At 36.7% G+C, this 27,005-nt stretch overlaps 2 protein-coding genes across 2 annotated transcripts; both read right to left on the bottom strand.

Moving 5' to 3' along the window:
- Window positions 1-442: 442 nt before the first annotated feature.
- LOC143394679 (olfactory receptor 11G2-like) lies at window positions 443-1,405 on the bottom strand. The gene has a single exon (XM_076849342.1). It carries the CDS (start codon window positions 1,379-1,381, stop codon window positions 443-445), a length of 939 nt encoding a protein of 312 aa, XP_076705457.1. The 5' UTR covers window positions 1,382-1,405.
- Window positions 1,406-13,689: 12,284 nt separating this feature from the next.
- On the bottom strand, window positions 13,690-15,290 carry LOC143393900 (olfactory receptor 11H6-like). Its single transcript, XM_076848397.2, has 2 exons — window positions 15,284-15,290; window positions 13,690-14,636 (listed from the first exon to the last, which is right to left on the bottom strand). Exons 1-2 carry the CDS (start codon window positions 15,288-15,290, stop codon window positions 13,690-13,692), a joined length of 954 nt encoding a protein of 317 aa, XP_076704512.2.
- Between the last annotated feature and the right edge of the window lie 11,715 nt (window positions 15,291-27,005).

Below are 27,005 nucleotides of genomic sequence, written 5' to 3'. Positions count from 1 at the left end.
TAAAGATGTTGTGTCCATTGAAACCTGAAAAATAAATGTTAAAAAATTCTCTCTCAGGGCTGGGGATGTGGCTCAAGCGGTAGCGCGCTCGCCTGGCATGCGTGCAGCCAGGGTTCGATCCTCAGCACCACATACAAACAAAGATGTTGTGTCAGCCGATAACTAAAAAAAAAATAAATATTAAAATTCTCTCTCTCTCTCTCCCTCTGTCACTCTCTCTTAAAAAATTCTCTCTCTCTCTCTTCTCTCTCTCTTTAAAAAAATAAAAAATATATAAATGAAACAAATAAAAATAAAAATAAATAAAACAAATAATAAATAAAAATAAAATATGTAAAAATAATAAAAAAATCAATATGAAAGATATTCTGAATAATATCATTTAATTTTCTTTTTTAAAAAAGGTAAAATCAGATTGTTTCATGATCTTTTAAACAGACTCTTAGTGATATATTCCCAGTAATCTCTTCATTGCCTGCTTCATATCAGTGTTCCTCAGACTATATATGACTGGATTAATGAGTGGAGTAAAAACAGAATAAAACAGAGTCACAATCTTCTGCATCCCACCTTCATGCTCAGATGTTGGATGCACATACATGACCATTACTGAGCCATAGAAGAGTGAGACCACAGCTAGGTGAGACCCACAGGTGGAAAAGGCCTTTCTTTTTCCAGCTGCTGATGGGACCTTTAATACAGCTCTGAGGACAAGGACATAAGACCCCATGATGAAGAGAAAGGGGATAAATAAAAGCAGGGAGCTTAAGGTGGAGCTCATCAACTCTATTACAGGGTGTCTGGAACATGTAAGGGCTAACAGAGGACCTGGATCACATAGGAAATGGTCAATCCTGGATCCACAGAAAGACATCTGGGAAATGACAGTGATTGGAATCAGGAACCAGAGGAAACCAAGTACCCAGCAGGTGGCCACAAGGATGTTGCATACACACCCCGTCATAAGAGTGGGGTAGTGTAGGGGCCTGCAGATGGCAAGGTACCGATCAAATGCCATCACTGCCAGGAAGAAGCATTCTGCAGAGCCCAAGGAGAAGAAGAAATAGAACTGCAGGAAGCACCCAGTGAAGGAGATGACCTTGGTGTCAGACAGGAAGTTGGCCAACATGTTGGGGACTGTGGAGGTGACATACCAGATCTCCAGGAAGGAGAAGTTGGCCAGCAGGATGTACATGGGGGTGTGGAGTCTCTGATCCCAGTGCACGGCACAGATGATGGAACCATTGCCCATGAGGGTCAGGAGGTAGACAGTGGAGAAGAGCACGAAGAGGAGGATCTGCCCCTCCCTGGGGCCAGGGAAGCCCAGGAGGATGAAGCCAGTGATAGTGCTGGAGTTGCTGGGAGAGCTGAAGGTTTTCATGTGTCTGTGAGCTGTAAAACCACCTGCAATTACTAAAAAACAGTGGAAAGACAATTACAACCCAGATATATTTTTAAGTCATATTTACAAATTCAATAAACATTTATACAGCAATAGCCAGCTTTTTTGTAATCTTGAAATATTGTCCTGTTTAATAATACTAGAAGTCAGTGAGTATCAGTAGATAGACAGTTTTCTTTACTATGAAATGTATGGAAACATCCGTAGTATATAAATCTATACCTTCATAAGTTATTATAAAGAAAACACCACTGCAACTCCCACTGAGGTCAAGAAACAGCATATCTCTTATCCCTGGGCTCTCCCCTCATGTTCCATGCCAATCATTATCTCTGCCTCTCTGCTCCAGTTTTGACATTCTTTTTTCCTCCTGGTGATTCCTTCCTTGTTTTTCTGTATAATTTATAAACTATGTATGCACTCTTGAACAATGCTCTTGTTTTCTTTTTTTTTCCTGTTTTTTTACTTTGCACAAATGAAATTGTACTGTTGGACTTCGGGCAGTTTCTTTTGTTCAATGGTAAGTTTGTGAAATTCATGTTGTTGCATGTTTTGTGCAGGAGGTCCATTTTCACTGCAGTATACTATCATGTTGTATGAATAGACCACCATTTATTTAACCATTCCATTGTTGAAAGTTTTATTTTAAGTTATTGTTAATATTTCCAATTTGAGGCTATTAAGAGCAATGTTACTATTGCCATTTAGTTCATCTCTCCTAGCTCACAGGTAAATGAACTTCTGCAGGGACAGTGTACCCTCTACTCTGGTAGATTAAGCTAAACAGTTGTCCATTGATTATTGCACTATTCTCCACTCTCAGTGGCAGTACATGAGAGATCAGATTGTCAATGTCCTCAGCATTTTAATGTAGCAGAGACTGGGAATGTCATGAAGACTACATTTTAACAACTTCTCTTCTTTTATTTCTTCTGGTGGTCATGCCGAACACTTCTCTCCTTGGCAGTACTTTTTTTCTGAGGAGGCAGTTTTATCAAAAATTTTTTTCATTATCAAGAAAAACTATCCCAGGAGTGATAAAGAAAAGGTTTCCAAGCCTGATTTAGGCTTGAATGCAGAATGTAATTAACAACCACTCTGGGAAGTTCATTATCCATCTTGATGAGCCTTGTGAGCAGCCCTGTGATTAAAACCAGGCATTTCCTTACTGTACCTGCTTCTTTTCCTATATGTCTCTACCCAGAGAGAGTTCTTTAAATTGGTTCACTCAGGAGCATCTTCTGTGCAGCAAGATTTAAATAGCACTTTGCCATGGGCTTTATGTCAATTTACTTGAGAAGTTACTTTATTAGGAGTGATTGGGAATTAACTAAATGCTTTGCATCTAGAGAATTTCCAATAAATATTTATAAAATGAATGAATGAATGCACTCCCTAAATTCCCAAAGAGATATGTCTATTTGGGGCAAAGCTGACTCAAAAATTTGTGGCTATGGAAGAGGGGACCCTTGGGACTATTTGTAATCACTTGTTTCTTTTTGATAGTTAATTAGCTTGTTGATTCATGCTATTTGCAGTCTACCAATTTCAGGAGTAAAACATTCAAATTAATTTTGGGAAGTAGCTTTCTCTCTTTTCTGTTCTTGATATTAGATGTAGGCGAGGGAAGGAGTCAGCTTTCATTGATTCTTGTTGAAACAAATTTTTTAATTTTCTGGGTTGGAAATGTAAGTCTACAGAGTCCATTGTTTCTTATCCCATTTATACCAAATGTGTAACCTGTCATTATTGATTTAATTTTAAGGAAAATTTAAACTTGAAGGGAAGAGAAAATATTCTTTTCTTTCTTTGTCTCCTCCCAAGCACAGCTTAGGAGTACCCAAGGCAGAATAACTAGGACGAATATACTTTTGCATAGTAACTATATTTTTCTAAGTTGAAAAAACAACAACCCTTTTAAATCATCCTTTACTCAGTTCTTGTTCTTGGCTATTATAATCCTTTATAAATAAGACATGCAGAATAAACATGAGAAGTATATATTTTTCACTTTCTGGAATACAGCATCTATAATCAGCCAGTCAAGCACAAATTATCTTTAAAGTTTGCGTAGTTATCCAAGGAGTCTAACAATAATCTACTTGGAATATTGAAAAATAGTAAGACTTCCCTGGATAAATGGCAGGTGATGATAGGAAAGTCTGTTGATTACAGTGTATTGATATTTGAAAGCGGACTAGAAAACTGATTAATATTTTGGAACTTATAGCATGTTTGAAAAAATGTTCCTTTTCTATCTAGATATAGTTCTAGATTTTATCTGACTTCCATTACAGGTGGACTATGTATCCAGTAAAATTTTCCAAGATGCTGCTGGTTCATGTTTTAATTTATGTTGTCTCGGGCCTTTTGTGGAAAGAGCAGGCCCTGCCCCATGTACTAAAAACTTATATTTTCTAAGTCCTCTTTGGCTCTGATTTTAAGGATATATGACTAGGACTGAGATTAGGTTTCGAGATTTCAAATATTAATTTCTTTTGAAGGTGAATTTACATCAGATGTAAACATACCTAATAAGTTTTTGCATTATTCTCATTTAGAATGAAAATATTAAGAAGAAGACAAGTTTTAAGCAACCATTTAACCAAAAGTCTTCTTTTTGAATGAGGCTGTTAATGAATGTTGGAGCCATGAGAGTCCTTTAACTGCTAACCAATGGAAGGAGTGATTCAAGGGAAGATTTACTATAACAGGTGAAATTGACTTATGGATTTTAAGTTACACAAAGTTAAAAAAATCCTGTTTTAGATCTATAGGTTTGGTACAAGTTAAGAGCAAAGTCAGATCTTTGCAAATAAAAATTATTAATTATGATTGAGCATTTTAATCAAGGTGATTTTCAGGATGTTTCTAAATGGTAGTACTTTGAGATATTAACTTTTCTATTTTCAGCGCTGAATGGTTATGTTAATATTCAAGAACTATACCCCCGTGGTTTAGTCTATTTTTAAAATCTCTTTATTTTTGCAATACTGTGGCTTGAGTTTAGGGTCTAGCACATGCTAGGCAAACACTCTATCATTAGCTATATTTCAGCCCCAGTAGGTCCTATTTTATTATTTATTTTTTCTTGTTCCTCACATGTGATTCATGAGTGAGACTTGCTGTTTCTGTTACTAAAATACAAATTCTGCACTTCTCTTTTTTACCACTGCCTTCTCTCAAATTCAGATTATCAATCTATGAATTCTCAGTAATTCCATGCTAGAAAGTCTTGCACAACTGTTTAGAGAACAGGGAAGATGTGTAAACCATTCTGGGTGAGCCAATATCATTTTATGCTCAACCTGACATAGTTAGCCATTTCTCCTCACCTTTTATTACTTACCCTCTCTGTGCAGAAGAAACTGTGATGTGTACCTACCACAAGTCAGAGCTGGAGCTGTGAAGAAAACCAAACCATCCTAAAACAAAAAAGTCTATGCTGAGGACATAGCTTAGTGGTAGAGCACTTGCCTAGCATGTGAGACGACGGGGGCTCCAGTCTCAGCACTGCAGAAAACCAAAGCAGGACAAGACAAAACAAAAAAAGTCCAGCTGATTCACTGTGCATCAGCTGTAGAGGGTTCTGTGAACCCAGGTACAACATTGCTTTTGTGGACTCAGGCTGCATGGATTTTTGACTAACAATGACAATTGCCTTTTGGGGGGTGGTTCATTTACTTCTTAGTCATCCCCCCAAAAGTTAAAACAGGCTATGCCTGATTCAGGTTGTGTTGTACATAGTGTGCAAGGAAGGCATATTCTTGATATTATAATTTTCCCTCAAGTTTCAGTAGAGTGAAAGTCTTGGTACCTGACTCTCTGGGCCCCCCTCCACAGTCAATCCCGAGAAGACTCATGGCAATGCAGACCCTTCCAATAGCATTTGCACAAATTCAGCTAGGGGATGAGCACATTGTGACTTTGGGTCATGGGTAATCAGTTTCTAGAAAATATCTTTAAAAAGCAAGGACCTTTGTCGAGATTGGGACAAATGATGAACAGCTGTTTCTAATAGAAAATCCCCAAATTTATATCAAGAGCTTTCTTTGCCAGTCATCAGAATTTAATGCTTAATATCTTTAGATATAAAATAGACATAATTATGTCCATGTACAAATATATCACAAATGAATCCACACATACACACACATACATATAATATAAAATTGTAATGCAGCAATTAAAATAATAATGCAATAATGTGAATAGAAGGGAGGACAGTAGAGCAGAGCAAGCAGATTAGGGGGAGGGAGGAGAGGAGGGACAGGGAAGGTAGTAGGAAATGAGCTTGATCAAATTATGTGTGTGCAAATATGGCATGATGAATTCCAAAATAATGTATAATTGCAATGCACCAATAAAAGAGGGAAGAATTGTGCTTTTTAAAAAGTTCTATCATAATGATTCTGAAAGAGAAAATGAATGTGAAAGTACCTTGACTAGTGTCTGATCAGTAAGTTTTAAGAAGACAGGCTAACTGGTGCATGACTATAATCAGCTACTGGGAGAACTGAGGCAGAAGGATGGTATTTTCAAGGCCAACCTGGGCAACTTAGTGACAACCTGTATCAAAAATAAAATAAAAACGGGGCTGGGATGTAGCTCAGATATAGCACATTCCTGGGTTTAATTTTCAGTATTGCCAAAAGAGATAAAAGAAGAGTTTAAGAAATATTGGTTGTCTGTATATGACCACAGTAAATTCAAAGAGAACTGTGGGTTAAGACTACCAGATTCTGCATGATATGATATACTCTTCTAAACACTATATCATGTTATTACCTGTATGAGTAGAGGGACTCCCAAAATGAAGCTTCTCAGACGTTTTCTTTTTATTTTCTTTGAGAGCAACTATAGTCTTTTTAGCCATAACCATGAGGAGAGATAAGGTGGCAATTGTGATATGTATCCTTAATTTTGTTGAATTAAGAGTGGAGAGTTAATAAGCAGAGCCTGTCAGGCAGTAAGTCAGTTTGTTTCTCCTGATCCTTAAGGAAACTTTTATTGGTTCTCAAAGGAGAAGAGTGTTGAGAAATACCCTGTGCTTGTTATTTTCTTCCCTTGGGGCAGGCATTAATTTTTATGTTTTATTTTTGTTTATCCTATGAATGTTAAAATATAGTATATTTTGCTTGCTTCAAATTTCTCACAGGTGGAATGAAATATCAATAAATAAATTGATAGATTAATTAACCAATCAAGAAATAATACTTGCTATAACTCCCTTAAGTGTGCCTACTGTGTGGCCAATGAAAATCTTACACCTTAAATCTTACCTGAGGGGGAAAGCATCCCCAGATACCCATACCTGAGCCATATTCACAGAGAGGCCTTAGAACTGTTCCGGCTGGTCTGACACAGTGAGGCTGTGTTATTCTCTTGTTGATCATAAACAATCTCACAGGATACAACCTCTGTCAAGGGATCTGATGGATGTTTAAATTATTTCCGTATTTGGTTATTATAAATAAGCCTACTAGCAACTTTTATGTACAAATCTTTGTATGGCATTTTTTTTCTTTGACTTGGGTAACTAGTTTGAGATGAAATGGCTGTATCAAGTGGTAGATGCATGCTTATTTTTAAAGGAACTTCCAAACTGTTTCCCAAAGTTGTACCATTTGAAATTCCTAGCAGCAGTGTATGTGAACTCCAATTCCTTTATATCACCACCCACTCTTATGTCGTCAGTCCTTTTAATTTTAGTCTCATTGTGGTTCTAGCCTATATTTCCTTAATGGTGAATGATATTGAACATGCATTTATTTAATTATTTTCTATCTGTTAATTTTCCATTGAATGTCTCTTTGAATGTTTTGCCCATTTTAAATTAGGCTGTTGTCTTTTTTTCCTCTTGTATATATTCAAGTTGTGCAACTTGTTTTTAAGTACAAATACAGAGTTAAATTATAACTACACTTAAGCCAAGGAACACATTCATCATCTCACATAGTTACTTTTTTTGTGTGTATATGTGTGGCCAGAATACTTAAAATCTATTCTCTTAGAAAATTTCCATCAGATGATAAAATGTTATTAACTAGCCCCCGTGCTGTTCATGAATCTCTGGACTTTTTCATCCTTCATAACTGCAATGGGTACACTTTGTCCCATATGTGCTCATCACTGCATGTCCATCACCTCTGGCAATCATTGTTCTACTGCTTATGTATTCCATCCATTTCAGAAGCCACATATACAAGAGGCAGTATTTTATCTCTGTGTGTGGTTTATGTCACTTACATAATGTTCTCCTCGTTCAACAAGCTGTTGCAAACGGCAAGATAATCTTCTTTTGAAGGGCTGAACAATATTTTTATATACCTAAAACTATGTATGTGTATAGACATATATATATACACTCACACACACACACACACACACACACACACACACACACACACACATTCCACACTATGGAAATCAGGTGTGGGAGATTCTCTAGGTTAAAATCCAGTGGAGAAATAATCTAACAGACTTACTGAGGCAACATTATGATATTAATAGTTGTTTCTGTTCTTGTGAATGTTCCTTTAAAGTAAAGTTCTTTGATGGAAGAGAACTTGGTATCCATACATAAGGAACTTTTAACTTTTGAGTTGAGTAAACATGCAAATAGTTTGCATTTTAATCTTAAAATATTTTGGGCTACAATTCTTGGTAAAAGAAAACCATCAGAAAGTTCATATTTGGACCATAATTGTTAAATCAACTGTGTGTTGAATTGTAGTTCTACACAATCACTTTGAATTTTATTACGGATGCTATAAGAAGTAGCTTTCTTTCCCTCTCTCTCTCTGTCTTTCTCTCACATAACTTCTCTCTATATAACCTCTCTATATATTATATATGGATATATTTTGGGGGTATTGAGGATTGAACTCAGGGGCACTCGACCACTGAACCACATCTTCTGCTCTATTTTGTATTTTATTTACAGACAGGGTCTCATTGAGTTGCTTAGTGTCTTGCTTTTCCCGAGGCTGGCTTTGAACTCATGATCTTCCTGCCTCAGCCTCCCGAGACACTGGGATTATAGTATATATACATATATATATTTTTAGGACTATCTCTTACTATATCTCTTTCTTTCTCTGTATCATTTGGTATGAAATACACTTTTCTAAATCTAGGAGTCAGCAAAACTTTAACTTACCCCAAAGGACCTATTTTTTAAAAATTACAATTAACAAATATCATTTAAAAGATAAAGTTTTCACATTTCTCACTTTGCATTAAAGGAAATTCATACACTTGCACACTGTTGGTGGGGATGTAAATGAGAAAAAAACCATTATGGAAATAGTATGGAGGGTCTTCAAAAACTTAAAAACAGAAATATCATATGATGCTGCAATCCACCTCTTGGTTGTATATTCAAAGGAAGTGAAATTAATATGCATCATGATTCTCAATAGCCAAGAAATAAAAATGACCTAAGTATCTCTCAGCTGATGAATAAATAAATAAAATGTGGTATATAGATATAATAGAATACTATTTGGCCATAGGAAAGAAGCCTTGATATTTGTAAGAGTATAGATGGAACTGGAGATTGTTTTGTTAAGTGGAATGATTCAGGCCTGGAAAGACAAGGACCTCTTGACCTCACTAATATGGAAATGTAAAAATGTTGCTTTCATAGACATTGAGAATAGAATGGTGGGTATCATGAGCCGTGGAGAATAAGGTGAGATAAAGAGGGAAGGCTGATTAAAGGTTACTGAATTACAGTTAGGAGCAGGAAGTTCTGGTGCCTCAGGATGTAGTAGGTCACTAGAGATAATGAGGATATCTGGACATTTCAAAAAGCTAAAAGAGAGAATTTTGAACATTTTCATTGTACAATGTTAAATATCTGTGGAGATAAATATTGTTAATCTGATTTCAACATTACACAATATATACATAGATTGAAGCTTTACATGGTACCTAATAAATATGTATAATTATTTTAAAATAAATTTAAATTTAAAAGATGGTCACACAAAATATATCATCAATTCCTGTTTAAAACATCAGAAAAAACTAGGGATAGTAGAGCATACCTCACCATTGTAAAAGGTATATATGTTAAACCCAAGGCCAATATCATTCTAAATAGAGAAAAGTTGAAAGCATTCCCTCTAAAAACTGGAACAAGACAAGAATGCCCTCTTTCACCTTTTGTATTCAACAAAGTCTTTGAAACTCTAGCTAGAGCAATTAGACAAAAGAAAGAAATTAAAGGGATACGAATAGGAATAGAAGAGCTCAAACTATCCCTATTTGCCAAAGACATGATTTTATTTTTAGAAGACTCAAAAAAACTTCACCAGAAAACTTCAAGAACTCATAAACAAACTCAGCAAATTAGCAGGATATAAAATTAACACTCACAAATCAATTACATTTCTATTTACCGGTGACAAATCAATTTAAAGAGATATTAAGAAAACTATCTCATTCATAATAGCTTCAAAACAAAAATTGCCAAATCAATCTAACAAAAGGGTGAAAGACCTCTATAATGAAAACTATAGAACACTAAAGAAATAAGATGGAAAGTTCTCCCATGTTCTTATATAGGCAGAATTAATGTTGCCAAAGTGGCCATACTACCAAAAGTGCTTTACAGATTTAATGCAATTCCTATTAAAGTTCAAATGATGTCAAAGGGAAATGAAGAGAAGAGAACAGAGATGGAAATAGGCAAGACACTAGAATGAATTGGACATAATCTTTGTATGTTCATATATGAATGCTTGACCAGTGTAACTTCACATCATGTACAACCACAAAAATGGGAAGTTATACTCCATTTATGTTTGATATGTCAAAATATATTCTACTGTCATGTATAATTAAAAAGAACAAATAAAAAATTAAAAATTCCAATGATGTTCTTTATATAAATAGAAAAGGCAATCATGAAATTAATTTGGAAAAATAAGAGGCCCAGAATAGCCAAAGCAATCCTTAGTGAGAAAAGTCAAGCAGGAGGCATCACAACACCAGACCTTAAAATACACTACAGAGCTATAGTAACAAAGACAACATGGAACTGGCACCAAAACAGACATGAAGACTAATGGAACAGAATAGAAGACACAGATACAAACACACATAAATACAGTTATCTCATAGACAAAGGAGCCACAAACCCACATTGGATAAAAAGCCTCTTCAACAAATGGTGCTGGGAAAACTGGAAATCCATATGTAGCAAAATGAAATTAAACCCTTATTTCTCACCATGCACAAAACTCAACTCAAAGTGAATCAAGGACCTAGGTATTAGATCAGAGACCATGAGCCTACTAGAAGAAAAGATAGGCCCAAGTCTCCATCATGTTGGCTTAGGAACCACGTTTATCAACAAGAATCATAGAAGCAAAATCAAGAATCAATAAATGGGATTTGTGTCAAACTACAAAACTTCTTCATAGCAAATGAAACATTCAAGAATGTGAAGAGAGAGCCTACAGAATGGGAGAAAATCTTTGCTACCTGCTCCTCAGATACAGCATTAATCTCTAGAATATATAAAGGACTCAAAACACTTTCCACCAAAAAACAAATAACCCAATCAATAAATAGGTAAAGGAACTGAACAGACACCTCATAGAAGAAGAAATATGAATGATCAACAAATAAATGAAAAAAAATGTTCAGCATCTCTAGCATTAGAGAAATGCAAATTAAAACTACACTGAGATTCCATTTCACTCCAGTCAGAATGGCAAATGTCACGAATATAAGTAACAATAAATATTGATGAGGATGTGGGGAAAAGGTATACTCATACTTTGCTGGTGGACTGCAAATTGGTGCAACCATTCTGGAAAGTAGTATGGAGACTTCTCAGAAAACTTGGAATGGAACCACCACTTGATCCAGTTATCCCACTCCTTAGCATATACTCAAAAGACTTAAAATCAGCACACTACAGTGAGGTGGTCACATCAATGTTCATAGCAGTTCAATTCACAACAGCTAAGCTATGGAACCAACTTAGGTGCCTTTCAATAGATGAATGGATGAATGGATAAAGAAAATGTTGTATATGTACACAATGGGATATTACTCAGACATAAAGAAGAATAAAATTATGGAATTTGTTGGAAAACAGATGGAACTGGAGACTATCGTGCTGAATGAAATAAGCCAATCCTAATAAAACCAAAGGCCAAGTGTTCTCTCTGATATGTGGATGCTAACTCACAATAAGTCAGGGCTGGAGGGGAACAAAGAAAAAAGTTCATTGGATGAGAAAACAAGAAAGAAATTAAGGGAGGGTGGATGGGAATAGGAAAGACAATAGAATGAATTGCATATAACTTTCCTATGTTCACATATGAATATATGACTGGTAGAACTCCACATCATGTACAACCACAAAAGTGGGAAATTATATTCCATGTATGTTTGATATGACAAAATACATTTTACTGTCATGTATAATTAAAAAGAACAAATAGAAAGTATGAAAAACGCTCATGGCATTCTTCACAGAACTAGGAAAAACAGTCCTGAAATTCATCAAGAGGAAAAAAAGAACCAGGATAACCAAAACAATTCTAAGCTGAGAAAACAATGCTGGAGGCATTACAATACCTGACTTCAAATGATACTACAGGACTAGAGTAACAAATACTGCATGATACCGGCATAAAACACACGCACAGAACATAATAGAAGACACAGAGACAAATCCGCACAGACACAGTCATCTGATCCTTTACAAAGCTGCCAAAAACATATTGGATAAAAGATAGCAATTTTAACAAATGGTCCTGGGAAAACTGGTTTCCATATGTAGAATAATGAGACTAGATCCTTATCTGTCACCCTAGACAAAATCAACTCCAAATGGATCAAAGATCTTGAAATTAGACCAGAAGCTGTGCAACTTCTACAAGAAAATGTAGAGTGAACATTCCAACACATAGGCACAGGCATTGACTTTCTCAGTTTCCTCTGTTCAGGAAATAATGCCAAGAGGTCATAAATGGTATGGCACCGAATTAAGAAACTTCTGAATAGCAGTGTAAACAATGAAGAAAGTGAAGAAAGAACCTACAGAATGAGAGAAAATCTGTGCATGGTAGTCTTCTGAGAGAAGATTAAATCTAGACTATATAAAGAACTCAAAATATTTAACACCAAAAAACCCCCAAATAATCCACTTAATAAATGAGCAGAAGAACTAAATAGACTCTTCTCGCAAGAAGAAATATAATAAAACTCATTGTCTCTCTTTAAAAAAAAAAGAAGAAATTCAAGTGGTCAATACACACACACACACACACACACACACACACACACACATACTATTCAACACAATTAACATTAAGGGAAATACAAAGAAAAACTACACTGAGGTTTTATCTCACATCAATCAGAAGGGCAGCCATCAAGAATACAAACAATAATAAATGCGGGAGAGGATGTGGAGAAAAAGGAACACCTTTACACTGTTGGTGGGATTACAAATCAGTTCAAATCAGTGTGGAGGTTCCTCCAAAGATGGGTAATGGAACTATCATATGATCCAGCTATACTGCTTCTTGGTATTTGTGCTAAAGAATTAAAGTCAGTATATGATAGCAATACATGAGTATTGCTAATATTCATAACAGCATAATTTACAATAGTCAAACTAAGGAACCAGCTTAGGTGCCCATCAATGGATCCATGAAAAGAAAATGTGGTATAGATACACAAAGGAATTTTATTCAAACATAAAGAAAAATAAAATCATTTCATCTGTAGGAAAATAGATGAAATTGAAAACATGTTGAGCAAAATAAACTGAACTTAGAAAGTCAAGGGTTCTATGTTGTTTTTCCTATGTGGAAGATAGAGGGAAATAGGAAGATAAAAGTGTGTGTGGGTGATCTCATTAAAATCAAAGGGGCATCATTACAGTAGAAGAAAGGGCAAGGAGGAGAGAGAAGTGGAGGGAAAGAGGGGGAATGATATTGATTAAAGTACTTTGTTATATTGTGCACATTTATGAACATGAAACAATACCACCAATATCTCCAACTGCAATGGACTAATAAAAATATGAAAAACAGAGGAATTGAATTCATTTAATTCAAATTATCTTCCACCAAATCTTGATTTAAATGCTATGCATACTTTAATTATCATGTTCTTGTCCATGACTTGACAGTCAGAAATAGAAGAATTTGAGGCTGTATTTCTAAATGCAAATTAATAAAGTCACAGTTGTCACCTATAGATGGAAATGGGAGGAATCTATGGGGGAGAAAACATGATCCACTTACGAGCGCTCATGAATTTTGACTAATTTTAGTGAGTATCTTAATTTTTCTCAAGGCCACCTTCATGTCTTTGTTCCGGAGACTGTAGATGAGTGGGTTTACAAGTGGGGTCACTGAGGAGTAGATCAAGGTTACAACCTTCTGTGTCCCAGCTGGATTCCCAGAGTTTGGGCTGATGTACATCACCATCAGTGTTGCATAGAAGAGAGACACCACGACTAGGTGAGAACCACAGGTGGAGAAAGCCTTGCGCCTTCCAGCAGCTGAGGGCAAACGAAACACAGCTCTGAGGACCAGGGTGTAGGAGGCAAGGATGAAGAAAAGGGTGAAGAAGATAATGACTGAACTCAATAAGGAACAGGAAAGTTCAATTCCAGGTGCAGGAACACAGGACAGGGCTAGGAGAGGACCAGGGTCACAGACAAAGTGGTCAATGATATTGGGGCCACAAAAGGGGAGTTGAGTGATAAAATAGATAGGCACTGGATAGCAGAGGAAGGCAGTCACCCAGCAGAGGCTCACCAAGATTGTGCAGAGGCGATTGCTCATGATGGTGGGATAGTGGAGAGGCCGACAGATGGCCAAGTATCGGTCAGATGCCATAAGGGGCAATAGGAAGGTCTCATTGGTGCCCAAGGAGAAAAAGAAGTAGAACTGCAGGAAGCAGGCTGTGAAAGAGATAGTTTTTGTCTCGGACAGGAAGTTTCCTAACATATTTGGGACAGTGGTGTTGATGTAACAGATTTCCAGGAAGGAGAAGTTGGCCAGCAGGAGGTACATTGGGGTGTGGAGCTTTTGGTCCAGCTTCACTGCACAGATGATGGCCCCATTTCCCAACAGTGTCAGGATGTAAGACACAAGGAACAGCATGAAGAGGAGGACCTGGATCTCTCTGGAGCAGGAAAAACTCAAAAGTATGAATTCAGTCACCATGTTGGCTCCTGATGCATTCATGGCTTCCTAAGGGCAGAGAAGAAAAACGACAATGTCACATATCCTCTGGGATGTTTCCCTTTCTTTTTAGAGTCATGAGTTCCTTAGATTCTATTATTCTATTAAGAAAACCACTGAAGACAATACTGCTGACTGCGCTGCTGGGGATGTCAAACTTTGTGAGAATGCTTTAATGATCAGACTTTGGATTCTTTTATTTCCTTTTATTGTTATTTTATTTATTATTATTATTATTATTATTATTATTATTATTATTATTATTATTTGCAGTGCTGAGGATGAATTCATGGCTTTGTGCATGCCAGGGAAGTGCTCTGCCACTGACCTACATCTCTAGTCCCAGACACTGGATTCTTGCACTCTGTTTCATTTGCATTTCTGAATGTTCTCATAGTCAAAAATAGGGACTGTTTTTAAGTTTTTAATGAGCTGCCAGAGAAGGTTAATGACAGTATATGCAACTTGTGTAAACAGATAAAGAAGTTATGTGTTTGTGTCCAGAGAAAGAGTTATAAAAGACCTCAAATGATAATTATGTATATCTTCAGAATGAGATACACAAAAGATAGGCATCAAAGGAGGAGAGAGAAAGGTAAGAAAAAAACACAATGAAATCTTAGTGCATTTCACCTCTTATTGCGAAATTCACTTTTCATTCTGTATCACTGTTGGAGTTATCAGTGTTGGTGTGTACAATGACCCAGAGAGAAAGTGTCAAAAGTGCCATCCTACCTCTGTGTTCACCAAACTTTGTTCACTCAGAAACCTTTGACTCTCCAGACATCTGCATAATGGTTTTCAGTTTGGTTCCATTATTTACCCTTATAAATTGTCTGTAAAACCTTGGTCTGTTAAGTCCACTTATATGTAGAAGAAGTGACAGTGAATTTGTCTTATAGTTTAAGATATTTCAGATCTCTGTGTGGGGCATCAGGATTTCTGGGAGATTTTGGTATTTTGATTTCTGGATGGGTGATTGTCAATCCCCAGTGTTCCCAGGGTCATAGACGTTATACTCCCAAGCAGATACCAAGGCAAAGGTGGGAGCCACAGAAGGTCTGTCTGGATAGGGATTCTCTTTTGTTTCCTTATTCTCTCTGTCACTTGAATCTCATTATAGTTGGAAGGTTGGAGTTGTTTGGAAAGTGAAGGGAGAATCCTCATGAGACCCTCCTCCTCTGATTAGACTCAGTTTGGGACATGGTCTGACTTCCATCAAAAGAGAGGAAAAACAAAGCCAATGGAATCACCTAAGATTTGCTTGTGTGACGTTTCATCTTAATATTTGATTGATTTTCAGGATTCCTTCCATTAATGAGGGACAGTCATCTTTTGGTCCTAAATGCCAAAGTGCAAATGATAGAGTGATGTTTATTCAGGTAGATATAGGTGCAAAATACAGTCCCAGACACTATAGAAGTTTATAGTTAAGAGTATTCAGTAATATCTTAGTTACAAAATACGCTGCCTTCCAATTCACATCAGGTCATACCTTTTAAGGATAAGTTTGATTATTGCATAGGATGGAAGGGACTTTGAAGTTTTCACAACACACCCCAATTGAAGACTCTTTTTAAAACCTGTGTATAGATTCTCTTAGGCATAGACTAGCTGTGGGCATTTCCTTTATAGCAGGAAGTCTGAGTACTTCAGAAACCACCAGGACAAAGTAAAACAGCAAAAAATATTTGGTGAGAAATATCAAGTGGGAGTGAACTCACCAACCCAGTGTGCTCCATTATCCCATTGCTCTCGCTTCCTAGAGGCTGATCACCTGCTCTTCGGAAAAAGAAAACATTGCTAAAATAAACATTGTGGAAATAAGAGAAGGCTTTCAGGCCTGCTCCTGATAACCTTTTTAATCAGTATTTCCAGATACCACTTCACTAAAATGTACCCTTCCCTAAGGAGCTCATTCTCCCTGAGTCCAACTTGTGGTTAATAAAGACAGAAGTTATTTACTTCTGAGGGTTCTTCCTTATCCTCCTGTCCTTCACTTCCCTGAGTTTCCCAACCCTCTGGCTTGTAAAGATGAATCTCTTTCCATCAATTCATGTGACTTTTGGGATTATGTTTGTTCAGTCACACAAAAGAAGGCAGAGCTAAAGGGCATGGGTTAGGGTTGTTTTACACTTGTACCTCTTCTAAAACCATCTTCTCAAAGAATTAGTGATTCTGTCTCATCATCTTCTGTTTTCACTGCAGCAAAAGGCAGACAGGGCAGAGGGCATGGCATCCTTGAAAGCCAGTAACCATAACCAGGGTTGGGGGTACACGAATCACTTGGAGAGGGACTGGTGTATTTATTACAAATCAAAGAATTATTTTTATTAAGTCTTTGATACCTACTGATCCTAAGGGATATATTCTTTTGTGGATTGTAAATGAGGGTTTCTGTGAGAAGACTGTCAATCCCTAGTGTTCCCTTCCCCCTGGATCTCACGAAGGGCTCCTGTGACCCAGTGTCTCCAGTGGCAATCACATCATTTCATGCCATTCTTAGTGTGCACATTTATTTTCTTCTATTCACAGGTAGGTATTAAGATGGTACAAACACTAAAGCAATGATTCCTGTTCTTTCACATTTAATATTATTCATCTTTTTAGTCTTCCTGAACCTCTTGGAATCTTTTGTCAATGTTAGAGTTATTACATTATATTTCTTATTTGCTTTCCTACTGACCCAATGATTTGAGAGGATGTATGGCATTTAAAAATTTTATGTAATTTTCTTGTATTTAAAAGCTTGTTTAGCAAATTATTATATTCACCTGATCAGCTCTGTACTTCTAGTATGATTCCCATAAATACATATTCTTTCACTGTGAGCAAAATCCAAGAGCACAGATCATGGAGGTATGTAGTGAAATGCTGAAGTTCTAGAATACATCTCCCTATTTGCCTTTAGGTTATTTTAATGTTTTTAGCAGTTGTTCTTAAAAGTGGACATGATTGTTGAAATTGGCTTCCTTTGGTTAAGTAAGGCATTGTTTATGATGACAAACTTTTGGACCCCTCATTTTCATCATTTTTGAGTGTGTGCATGTGTATTCATGGCATGCACATCCCATCTCAAGCATAGAACAGGATTGTTTTCCATTATTGGTTTTGGAGCCACCTCTAGTGAGACCATGCTGTTGTTAATAAACTGACTACAAGCAAAGGAAGGTTTTTGAACTTGCTCATTTTCTCAATGTTGTTCTTCTGTGGTAGAAATATTTTTGTCTTTTAAATGATAGCAATACTTTAAAAAATGATGAACATTTATATACTAGGGTGCTCAAGTATTTGAGTTTTCAGAATGTTTATTCATAAAGCCTTTTGTGTTTGAAGGCACATGGCCAATTTTCTTGACCCTAAGTCTCTGTCAGAATATGAAGCAAAAACTTCTGTATCCCTCAGTGGGTGATGGGGCTGTGTTAACATGGAACTGAAGTATTAATCTTCAGGAATTAACAGGATGGAAATGAGAAATCAGTTTTCATCTTTAAATATATATTCTAATACATAGAAAAGTTGTCCTTCCTAATGAGTGAAGCAATTTACAAATATTCCCATCTTATGTTTTAACATAAAAGATGATGACATAGTAATGATAGTATTGAGGATGAGAAGCATCAAACATGGTTTTGTTTCACTTGGAGGAGTTAATAATGGTTGCAATGACTACTGAAGAAAAATGTCAAATTTATTAATATATGATGTGTTTATAAAATAAGCATTGTTTCAGCATTCAGATTCATATTTATTTGTATTTTTAGTCTGGCATAAACTAGCTCTATCCTCATAGGCACATTTGTACAAACTAAATATTTTATGTGTAAAGTACCTCAAATAAAGTATATATTCAATCAATGGTATTCTTCTCTTTCATGCTTCTTTATTAAATCAAATTCAATTATCATTAATTATTGAATTCAATGTTTTATCTGAGATACTATTTTTATTGTAATTTCTTTCATATTTGTGCATAAAATAATTCAGAAATGTACATGTACATTTATATTCTATAATTTTATTAAATAATGAAAACTATGTAAATAAAATTTTAAATTTAAATGAACCAAAGTAAACAGTAATCAGTGGAGGAGAATGAGATCTATACATATCAGAAAACATGGAAAGATACCAGACTTCTGTCAAAAAATATAGTAGATCTAAATCAATTCCCCAATAAAGAACTAAAATGGGGGGATCCAACATGGCGGCGGGCAGAGAGGCTGCACTTTCACTGTACTCCCAGTGATGGGGGCATAAAGTTGCAAGGATAACTCTTGGATCCTTCCAACGGAGATTCTCCTAGCAAAATTCCATTGAAGAGAGACCGCCTGGGAGCTACTAGGATTTTTTTTAAAACGTCTATGTGACCCGGACGAGCGGGACCCTGCCGCTAGACGCGGAGTACCAGATTCACCTTCCACAGTCCGCGCACCGCGGGCACAGCTGCAGATCTGTCCACCCGCCCGCAGCAAAAGTGACTGGGTCCTGCTAGATGCCGAGACACAGCTTGGCAGGAAGAAGTCTTTAGCCAAGCCCCCACGACGCAGGAGCTGAGGCGAACCGGGCCGGACCAGTTTCACCCCTCCTCTAGGACACTACAGCAAGGAGCCTGGGGCCCGCCATAGCTGAGAGGTGACGTCATCGGAGTTCGGCCGGCAGAATTCCTTCCCAGCAGAATCCACTTTATCAGGTGCGTGACTCCCCATACTGATACAAGCAGCCAGGAAACATCATTGACTTCTCAGGGGTCGTGTCCGTAGGGAAGCAGAGGGGATCCCAGACCCCAAGGCCCCCATATCACCAGCGGTGACCGCCAGGGTCTTAGCCGCCAGTTTACCACAGCACTGGGGCTTCAAAGGGACACACGGTGGGGCTGCAAGTGTAACTAGACCTCTGGAGAATCACTTATGGGGAACAGGACCTGGCTGGCAGGCTGACAGGAGGAAGGGGGTTAAGAGCTGGAGAAGTGAAATGGCTCGGGACTGACAAGTCTGAGAGACTCCCAGGAGACGCCCTACAGAGATAGCTCTCGGCAGGTACGGAGCAGACGCTCTGCTTGGAGGGCACAGCTCCACCTACTGGAAGAGAAGAAGGAGGATCTCCAAGACTTTAATTTATTTTTTATTTTTATTTTTATTATTTTTATTTTTATTTTTTTGTTGTTGTTGTTGATGCTGCCGATATATTTTTTTTTCTCTCTCCTTATTCTCTCCCTGATCCTTTCCCCCCTACTCTTTCTCTCTCTCTATCCCATTTCAAGTTTTATTGTTCTTTTCATTCCCCTCTAATCTATCTCTCCCTCCATCCTTTTATCTTTTTAACAGCACCTTCATCCCCTTACCCCCCAACTCTCATCCCAAGCATTACATCTTCCATTGCGTGTAATTGTCTAAATGCAAATAGGTGAATATCTCGAGGCTGTCTATAAGACTCCCAAATACCTAGCTACTAACAACACCCTGATCCAATTGCCCGGTAGTATCCACCTTCAGTGGAGCAATCTTCTAAAGTAGCCAAGACATACTAACCATCGTACCACCAGAGCACCTAACCTAAACGTATAGACCTAAGAACAAACAGCAAAACATTATATGCATACAGAACCTAGAAGCCTTATATGAATTGAATGAATCTGCTTTAAAGCACAACAAAGCCCAACATTTCTAGGCATAATCTCCCAACACAAAAGAGAGACAACAGAGATATACAAAGCCAAAACAAATGTATAGGAGAAAGCAGTTACAAAGCAGTCAAACAGAGCTGGATAGCAACGTGAACAATATGAAAAAACAAGGGAAAAAAGGGTTACAAACAATGCAGGACAATCTAAATGTACAAGAGGACATAGCAGAAACAGAAACATGGGCAGGGAAAGAAATCAAGGCATACCTAATTCAGATGGAACGGAATATTAGAGAAGACATGAGACAGCAAATCCAAGCATTGAAAGTATATTTTGAAGAGGAACTAACCACACAAATTCAATCAGTAAAGAATGAGCTTTATCAGGAGATAGAGGTGTTAAAAAAAAATCAAGTTTTAATCATAGAAATGCAAGAATCCGTAAATCAGATTAAAAGCGCTAATGAGAATATTACAAACAGACTAGATCAAGTAGAAATCAGAACATCAGATAATGAAGACAAAGTTTATCAACTTGAAAAGAATATAGTTAACACAGAAAAGATGCTGAAATCTCACGAGCAATCTATCCAAGAGATATGGGATCTTATCAAAAAACCAAATTTGAGAGTCATTGGGATAGAAGAAGGCACAGAGAATCAGTCCAAAGGAATGGATGGCTTACTAAAGGAGATAATACTAGAAAACTTCCCAGAGATGAAAGATGGAATGGATTGCCAAATCCTGGAAGCTTACAGGACCCCAAACATCCAAAACCATAATAGACCAACCCCAAGACACATAATCATGAAGATAGCTAACATACAGGACAAGGAGAGAATACTAAAAGCTACGAGAGAAAAGAAGCAGATTACATTTAGGGGTAAACTAATTAGGTTAACGACTGATTTTTCATCACAGACTTTGAAAGCGAGAAGATCCTGGAACAACGTATTTCAAACACTGAAAAATAATGGATTCCAACCAAGAATACTGTATCCAGCAAAACTAAGCTTCAGATTTGACAATGAAATTAAAATATTTCACGATAAACAAAAGCTAAAAGAATTTGCAGCCAGAAAACCAGCACTGCAAAACATTTTGACCAAAATATTACAAGAAGAGGAACTGAAAAATAGCGCCCAAAACTAACAGTGGGAGGTATCTCAGTAAAGGGGAAGAAAAATAACCAAAGAGGGAAAACTAACCAATCTAAAATAAATAAATAAATAAACATGACTGGAAGTACAAACCATATTTCAATTGTAACCTTAAATGTTAATGGCTTAAATTCACCAATCAAGAGACATAGGCTAGTAACCTGGATTAAAAAAACAAATCCAACAATATGCTGCCTTCAGGAGACTCATATGATAGAAAAAGACATTCACAGACTGAAGGTGAAAGGTTGGGAAAAATCATACCACTCACATGGCCATCGGAAACAAGCAGGAGTGGCCATTCTCATATCGAATAAAGTCAACTTCAAACCTAAGGTAATCAAAAGGGATAAAGAAGGACACTATATACTGTTAAAAGGAACCATCCACCAACAAGACATAACAATTATCAATTTATATGCACCAAACAATGGTGCTGCAACGTTCATAAAACAAACTCTCCTCAAGTTCAAGAGTCAAATAGACCACAACACAGTAATTATGGGGGACTTCAACACACCACTCTCGCCTTTGGACAGATCCTCTAGACAAAAGCTGAACAAAGAAACTATAAAACTTAATAACGTAATCAATAACCTAGACTTAACAGACATATATAGAATATATCAACCATCATCAAGTGGATACACATTCTTCTCAGCAGCACATGGATCCTACTCAAAGATAGACCATATATTATGCCATAGGGCGACTCTCAGTAAATATAAAGGTGTGGAGATAATACCATGCACCATATCTGACCATAATGGAATGAAGCTGGAAATCAATGATAAAAGAAGGAAGGAAAAATCCTGCATCACCTGGAAAATGAACAATATGTTACTGAATGATCAATGGGTTACAGAAGATATAAAGGAGGAAATCAAAAAATTCCTAGAGATAAACGACAATACAGACACAACATACCGGAATCTATGGGACACAATGAAAGCAGTTTTAAGAGGGAAATTCATTTCCTGGAGTTCATTCCTCAAAAAAAGAAAAAACCAACAAATAAATGAACTCACACTACATCTTAAAACCTTAGAAAAGGAAGAGCAAAACAACAGCAAATATAGCAGAAGACAAGAAATAATTAAAATCAGAGCGGAAATCAACGAAATTGAAACAAAAAAAACCATTGAAAAAATTGATAAAACTAAAAGTTGGTTCTTTGAAAAAATAAATAAGATCGACAGACCCTTAGCCACGCTAACGAAGAGAAGAAGAGAGAGAACGCAAATTACTAACATACGGGATGAAAAAGGCAATATCACAACAGACACTACAGAAATACAGAAGATAATTAAAAAGTATTTTGAAACTCTATATTCCAATAAAATAGAAGATAGTGAAGATATCGATAAATTTCTTAAGTCATATGATCTGCCCAGATTGAGTCAGGAAGACACACACGATTTAAACAGACCAATAACAAAAGAAGAAATTGAAGAGGCCATCAAAAGACTACCAACTAAGAAAAGCCCAGGACCGGATGGGTATACAGCAGAATTTTACAAAACCTTCAAAGAAGAATTAATACCAATACTTTTCAAGCTATTTCAAGAAATAGAAAAAGAAGGAGCTCTTCCAAATTCATTCTACGAGGCCAACATAACCCTGATCCCAAAACCAGACAAAGACACTTCAAAGAAAGAAAACTATAGACCAATATCTCTAATGAACTTAGATGCAAAAATTCTCAATAAAATCCTGGCGAATCGAATGCAAAAGCATATCAAAAAAATTGTGCACCATGATCAAGTAGGATTCATCCCTGGGATGCAAGGCTGGTTCAATATACGGAAATCAATAAATGTTATTCACCACATCAATAGACTTAAAGATAAGAACCATATGATCATCTCGATAGATGCAGAAAAAGCATTTGACAAAGTACAGCATCCCTTTATGTTCAAAACACTAGAAAAACTAGGGATAACAGGAACTTACCTCAACATTGTAAAAGCTATCTATGCTAAGCCTCAGGCTAACATCATTCTAAATGGAGAAAAACTGAAGGCATTCCCTCTAAAATCTGGAACTAGACAGGGATGCCCTCTTTCACCACTTCTATTCAACTTAGTTATTGAAATACTAGCCAGAGCAATTAGACAGACAAAAGAAATTAAAGGCATAAAAATAGGAAAAGAAGAACTTAAATTATCGCTATTTGCGGATGACATGATAATATACTTAACAGACCCAAAAGGGTCTACAAAGAAACTGCTAGAGTTAATAAATGAATTCAGCAAAGTGGCAGGATATAAAATCAATACGCATAAATCAAAGGCATTCCTGTATATCAGCAACAAAACTTCTGAAATGGAAATGAGGAAAACCACCCCATTCACAATATCCTCAAAGAAAATAAGATACTTGGGAATAAACCTAACAAAAGAGGTGAAAGATTTATACAATGAAAACTACAGAACCCTAAAGAGAGAGATAGAAGAAGATCTTAGAAGATGGAAAAATGTACCCTGTTCATGGATAGGCAGAACTAACATTATCAAAATGGCGATATTACCCAAAGTTCTCTACAGGTTTAATGCGATGCCAATCAAAATCCCAATGGCATTTCTTGTAGAAATAGATAAAGCAATCATGAAATTCATATGGAATAACAAAAGACCCAGAATAGCAAAAACAATACTAAGCAGGAAGTGCGAATCTGGAGGTATAGCGATACCAGAGTTCAAACTGTACTACAGAGCAATAGTAACAAAAACAGCGTGGTACTGGTACCAAAACAGGCAGGTGGATCAATGGTACAGAATAGAGGACACAGAAACCAATCCACAAAATTACAAATTTCTTATATTTGATAAAGGGGCTAAAAACATGCAATGGAGGAAGGATAGCATCTTCAACAAATGGTGCTGGGAAAATTGGAAATCCATATGCAACAAAATGAAACTGAATCCCTTTCTATCGCCATGCACAAAAGTTAACTCAAAATGGATCAAGGAGCTTGATATCAAAGCAGAGACCCTGCACCTGATAGAAGAAAAAGTTGGCTCCGATCTACATATTGTGGGGTCAGGATCCAAATTCCTTAATAGGACGCCCATAGCCCAAGAGTTAATAACAAGAATAAACAAATGGGACTTACTTAAACTAAAAAGTTTTTTCTCAGCAAGAGAAACAATAAAAGAAGTAAATAGGGAGCCTACATCCTGGGAACAAATCTTTACTCCTCACACTTCAGATAGAACCCTAATTTCCAGAATATACAAAGAACTCAAAAAATTAAACAATAAGATAACAAATAACCCAATCAACAAATGGGCCAAGGACCTGAACAGACACTTCTCAGAAGAAGACATACAGTCAATTAATAAGTACATGAAAAAATGCTCACCTTCTCTAGCAGTCAGAGAAATGCAAATCAAAACCACCCTAAGATATCATCTCACTCCAGTAAGATTGGCAGCCATTAGGAAGTCAAACAACAATAAGTGCTGGCGAGGATGTGGGGAAAAGGGTACACTTGTACATTGCTGGTGGGACTGCAAAAGGGTGCAGCCAATATGGAAAGCAGTATGGAGATTCCTGGGAAAGCTGGGAATGGAACCACCATTTGACCCAGCTATCGCCCTCCTCGGACTATTCCCTGAGGACCTTAAAAGAGCATGCTATAGGGATACTGCCACATCCATGTTCATAGCAGCACAATTCACAATAGCCAGACCGTGGAACCAACCCAGATGCCCTTCAATAGATGAATGGATAAAAAAAATGTGGCATCTATACACAATGGAGTATTATGCAGCACTAAAAAATGACAAAATCATTGAATTTTCAGGGAAGTGGATGGCATTAGAGCAGATTATACTAAGTGAAGCTAGCCAATCCTTAAAAAACAAATGCCAAATGTCTTCTTTGATTTAAGGAGAGCAACTAAGAACTGAACAGAGGAAAAGAGCATGAGGAAAATATTAACATTAAACTGAGACGAGTGATAGGAGGGAAAGGGAGAGAGAAGGGAAAGTGCATGGAAACGGAAGGACACCCTCATTTTTATACGAAAACACATATACAAGGTTGTGAGGGAAAAGGGGGGGAAAGGAGAGAATGGAACAACAACAGATGAGATAGAGAGGGAAGATGAGAGGGGAGGGGAGGGGGGATAGTAGGGGATAGGAAAGTCAGCAGAATACAACAGTCACTAATATGGCATTATGTAAACATTGTGAATGTGTAACTGATATGATTCTGCAATCTGTATTTGGCGTAAAAATGGAAATGCATAACTCATTTAAATCAAATGTATGGAAGATGAAAAAAAAAAAAAGAACTAAAATGACAATTAAAATATACCATATGCCAACACAGTCAAAATACATAAAGAATAAAGGACTGAGACAGTCAGTTTAAAGGATAAAAAGCCAGACTAATAAATAAAACTCTCAACTTGAAGATCAAATGTCTTTGAGTATCACTGAATCTATGACAAAAGGAGCTCAAAACATTTTTCTAATTATGTAATGAGACAATATAAGTCAGAGAGATGAGCTTTTTAGTAGCATGATACTTCAAAAACTTACTCAATTATGTTCCCCCATTGTGTATTCAAAAAATTTAATTTTTCTTACAATTTTATTGTACCATACACAAAAGAAAATGCATCTACAGCATACCTATTTGCTTTATAATCTTTATAAATGCAGAAAACATTTATGTTAAAGCATAATGAATAATTATAAGACAAAGATCTAATAGTCTCTAAGAAAGACAAGAAATATAAAAGTAACAATGAATGTTGGTGAGGATATGGGGAAAAAGGCACATTCATATATTGTTGATGGGACTGCAAATTGGTGCAACCGCTCTGGAAAGCAGTATGGAGATTCATCAGAAAACTTGGAATGGAACCACAATTTGACCCAGTTATTCCACTCCTTGGTGTATACCCAATAGACTTGGATTATACAAAAGGAAATGAAGGGGAGGGAGGCAGGATGGGATTATAAAAAACAGCAGAATAAATGGAACATAACTTTCCTATGTTCATATATGAATACAAGATCTGTGAAACTCCACATCCTGTATAACCATAAGAATAGGATCCTAGTTAGAATAAGTTTATACTCCATGTGTGTATAACACGTTGAAATAAACTCTACTGTCATTATATCTAAAAAGAACAAATAAAAAAAAAGATACGAAAAAGAGCATTTCAGGAAGCCTGAAGGTGCCTTTGTTTCCTTTTTTGATCATACATTTTCTGGCCCTAACTTCAATTGTAATGGTTTATTTTATCTGCTTGGGTTTCATCTTGGTTTGATTTGTTCTGTTATGACAGAACATCTGAAAGTGGGCAATTGATAACAGAATTTTATTTTCTCACAGTTCTGGAAGCTGGAAAGTCCAAGATCAAGGTTCTGGTATTTGGTGAGAGCCTTCTTGCTGCATTATCACATGGTAGGAGGCAGAAAGGCAAAAAGAAACAGCCTGTTCCTGAAAGCCCTTTTGTTAGGGCAGTCCACCCAATGAAGGTAGCATCGCTTTAACTTAATGACCTCTTAAATCCTCAACCTTCAACCACCCAATACCATTACAGGGGCAATTAAATTCCAGTATGAG

This window comes from Callospermophilus lateralis, chromosome 3 (genome assembly GCF_048772815.1).
Source record: "Callospermophilus lateralis isolate mCalLat2 chromosome 3, mCalLat2.hap1, whole genome shotgun sequence".
Taxonomy (NCBI): domain Eukaryota; kingdom Metazoa; phylum Chordata; class Mammalia; order Rodentia; family Sciuridae; genus Callospermophilus; species Callospermophilus lateralis.
Note: the sequence above shows the minus strand (reverse complement) of the source record. Positions and strands in the feature narration are given on the sequence as shown.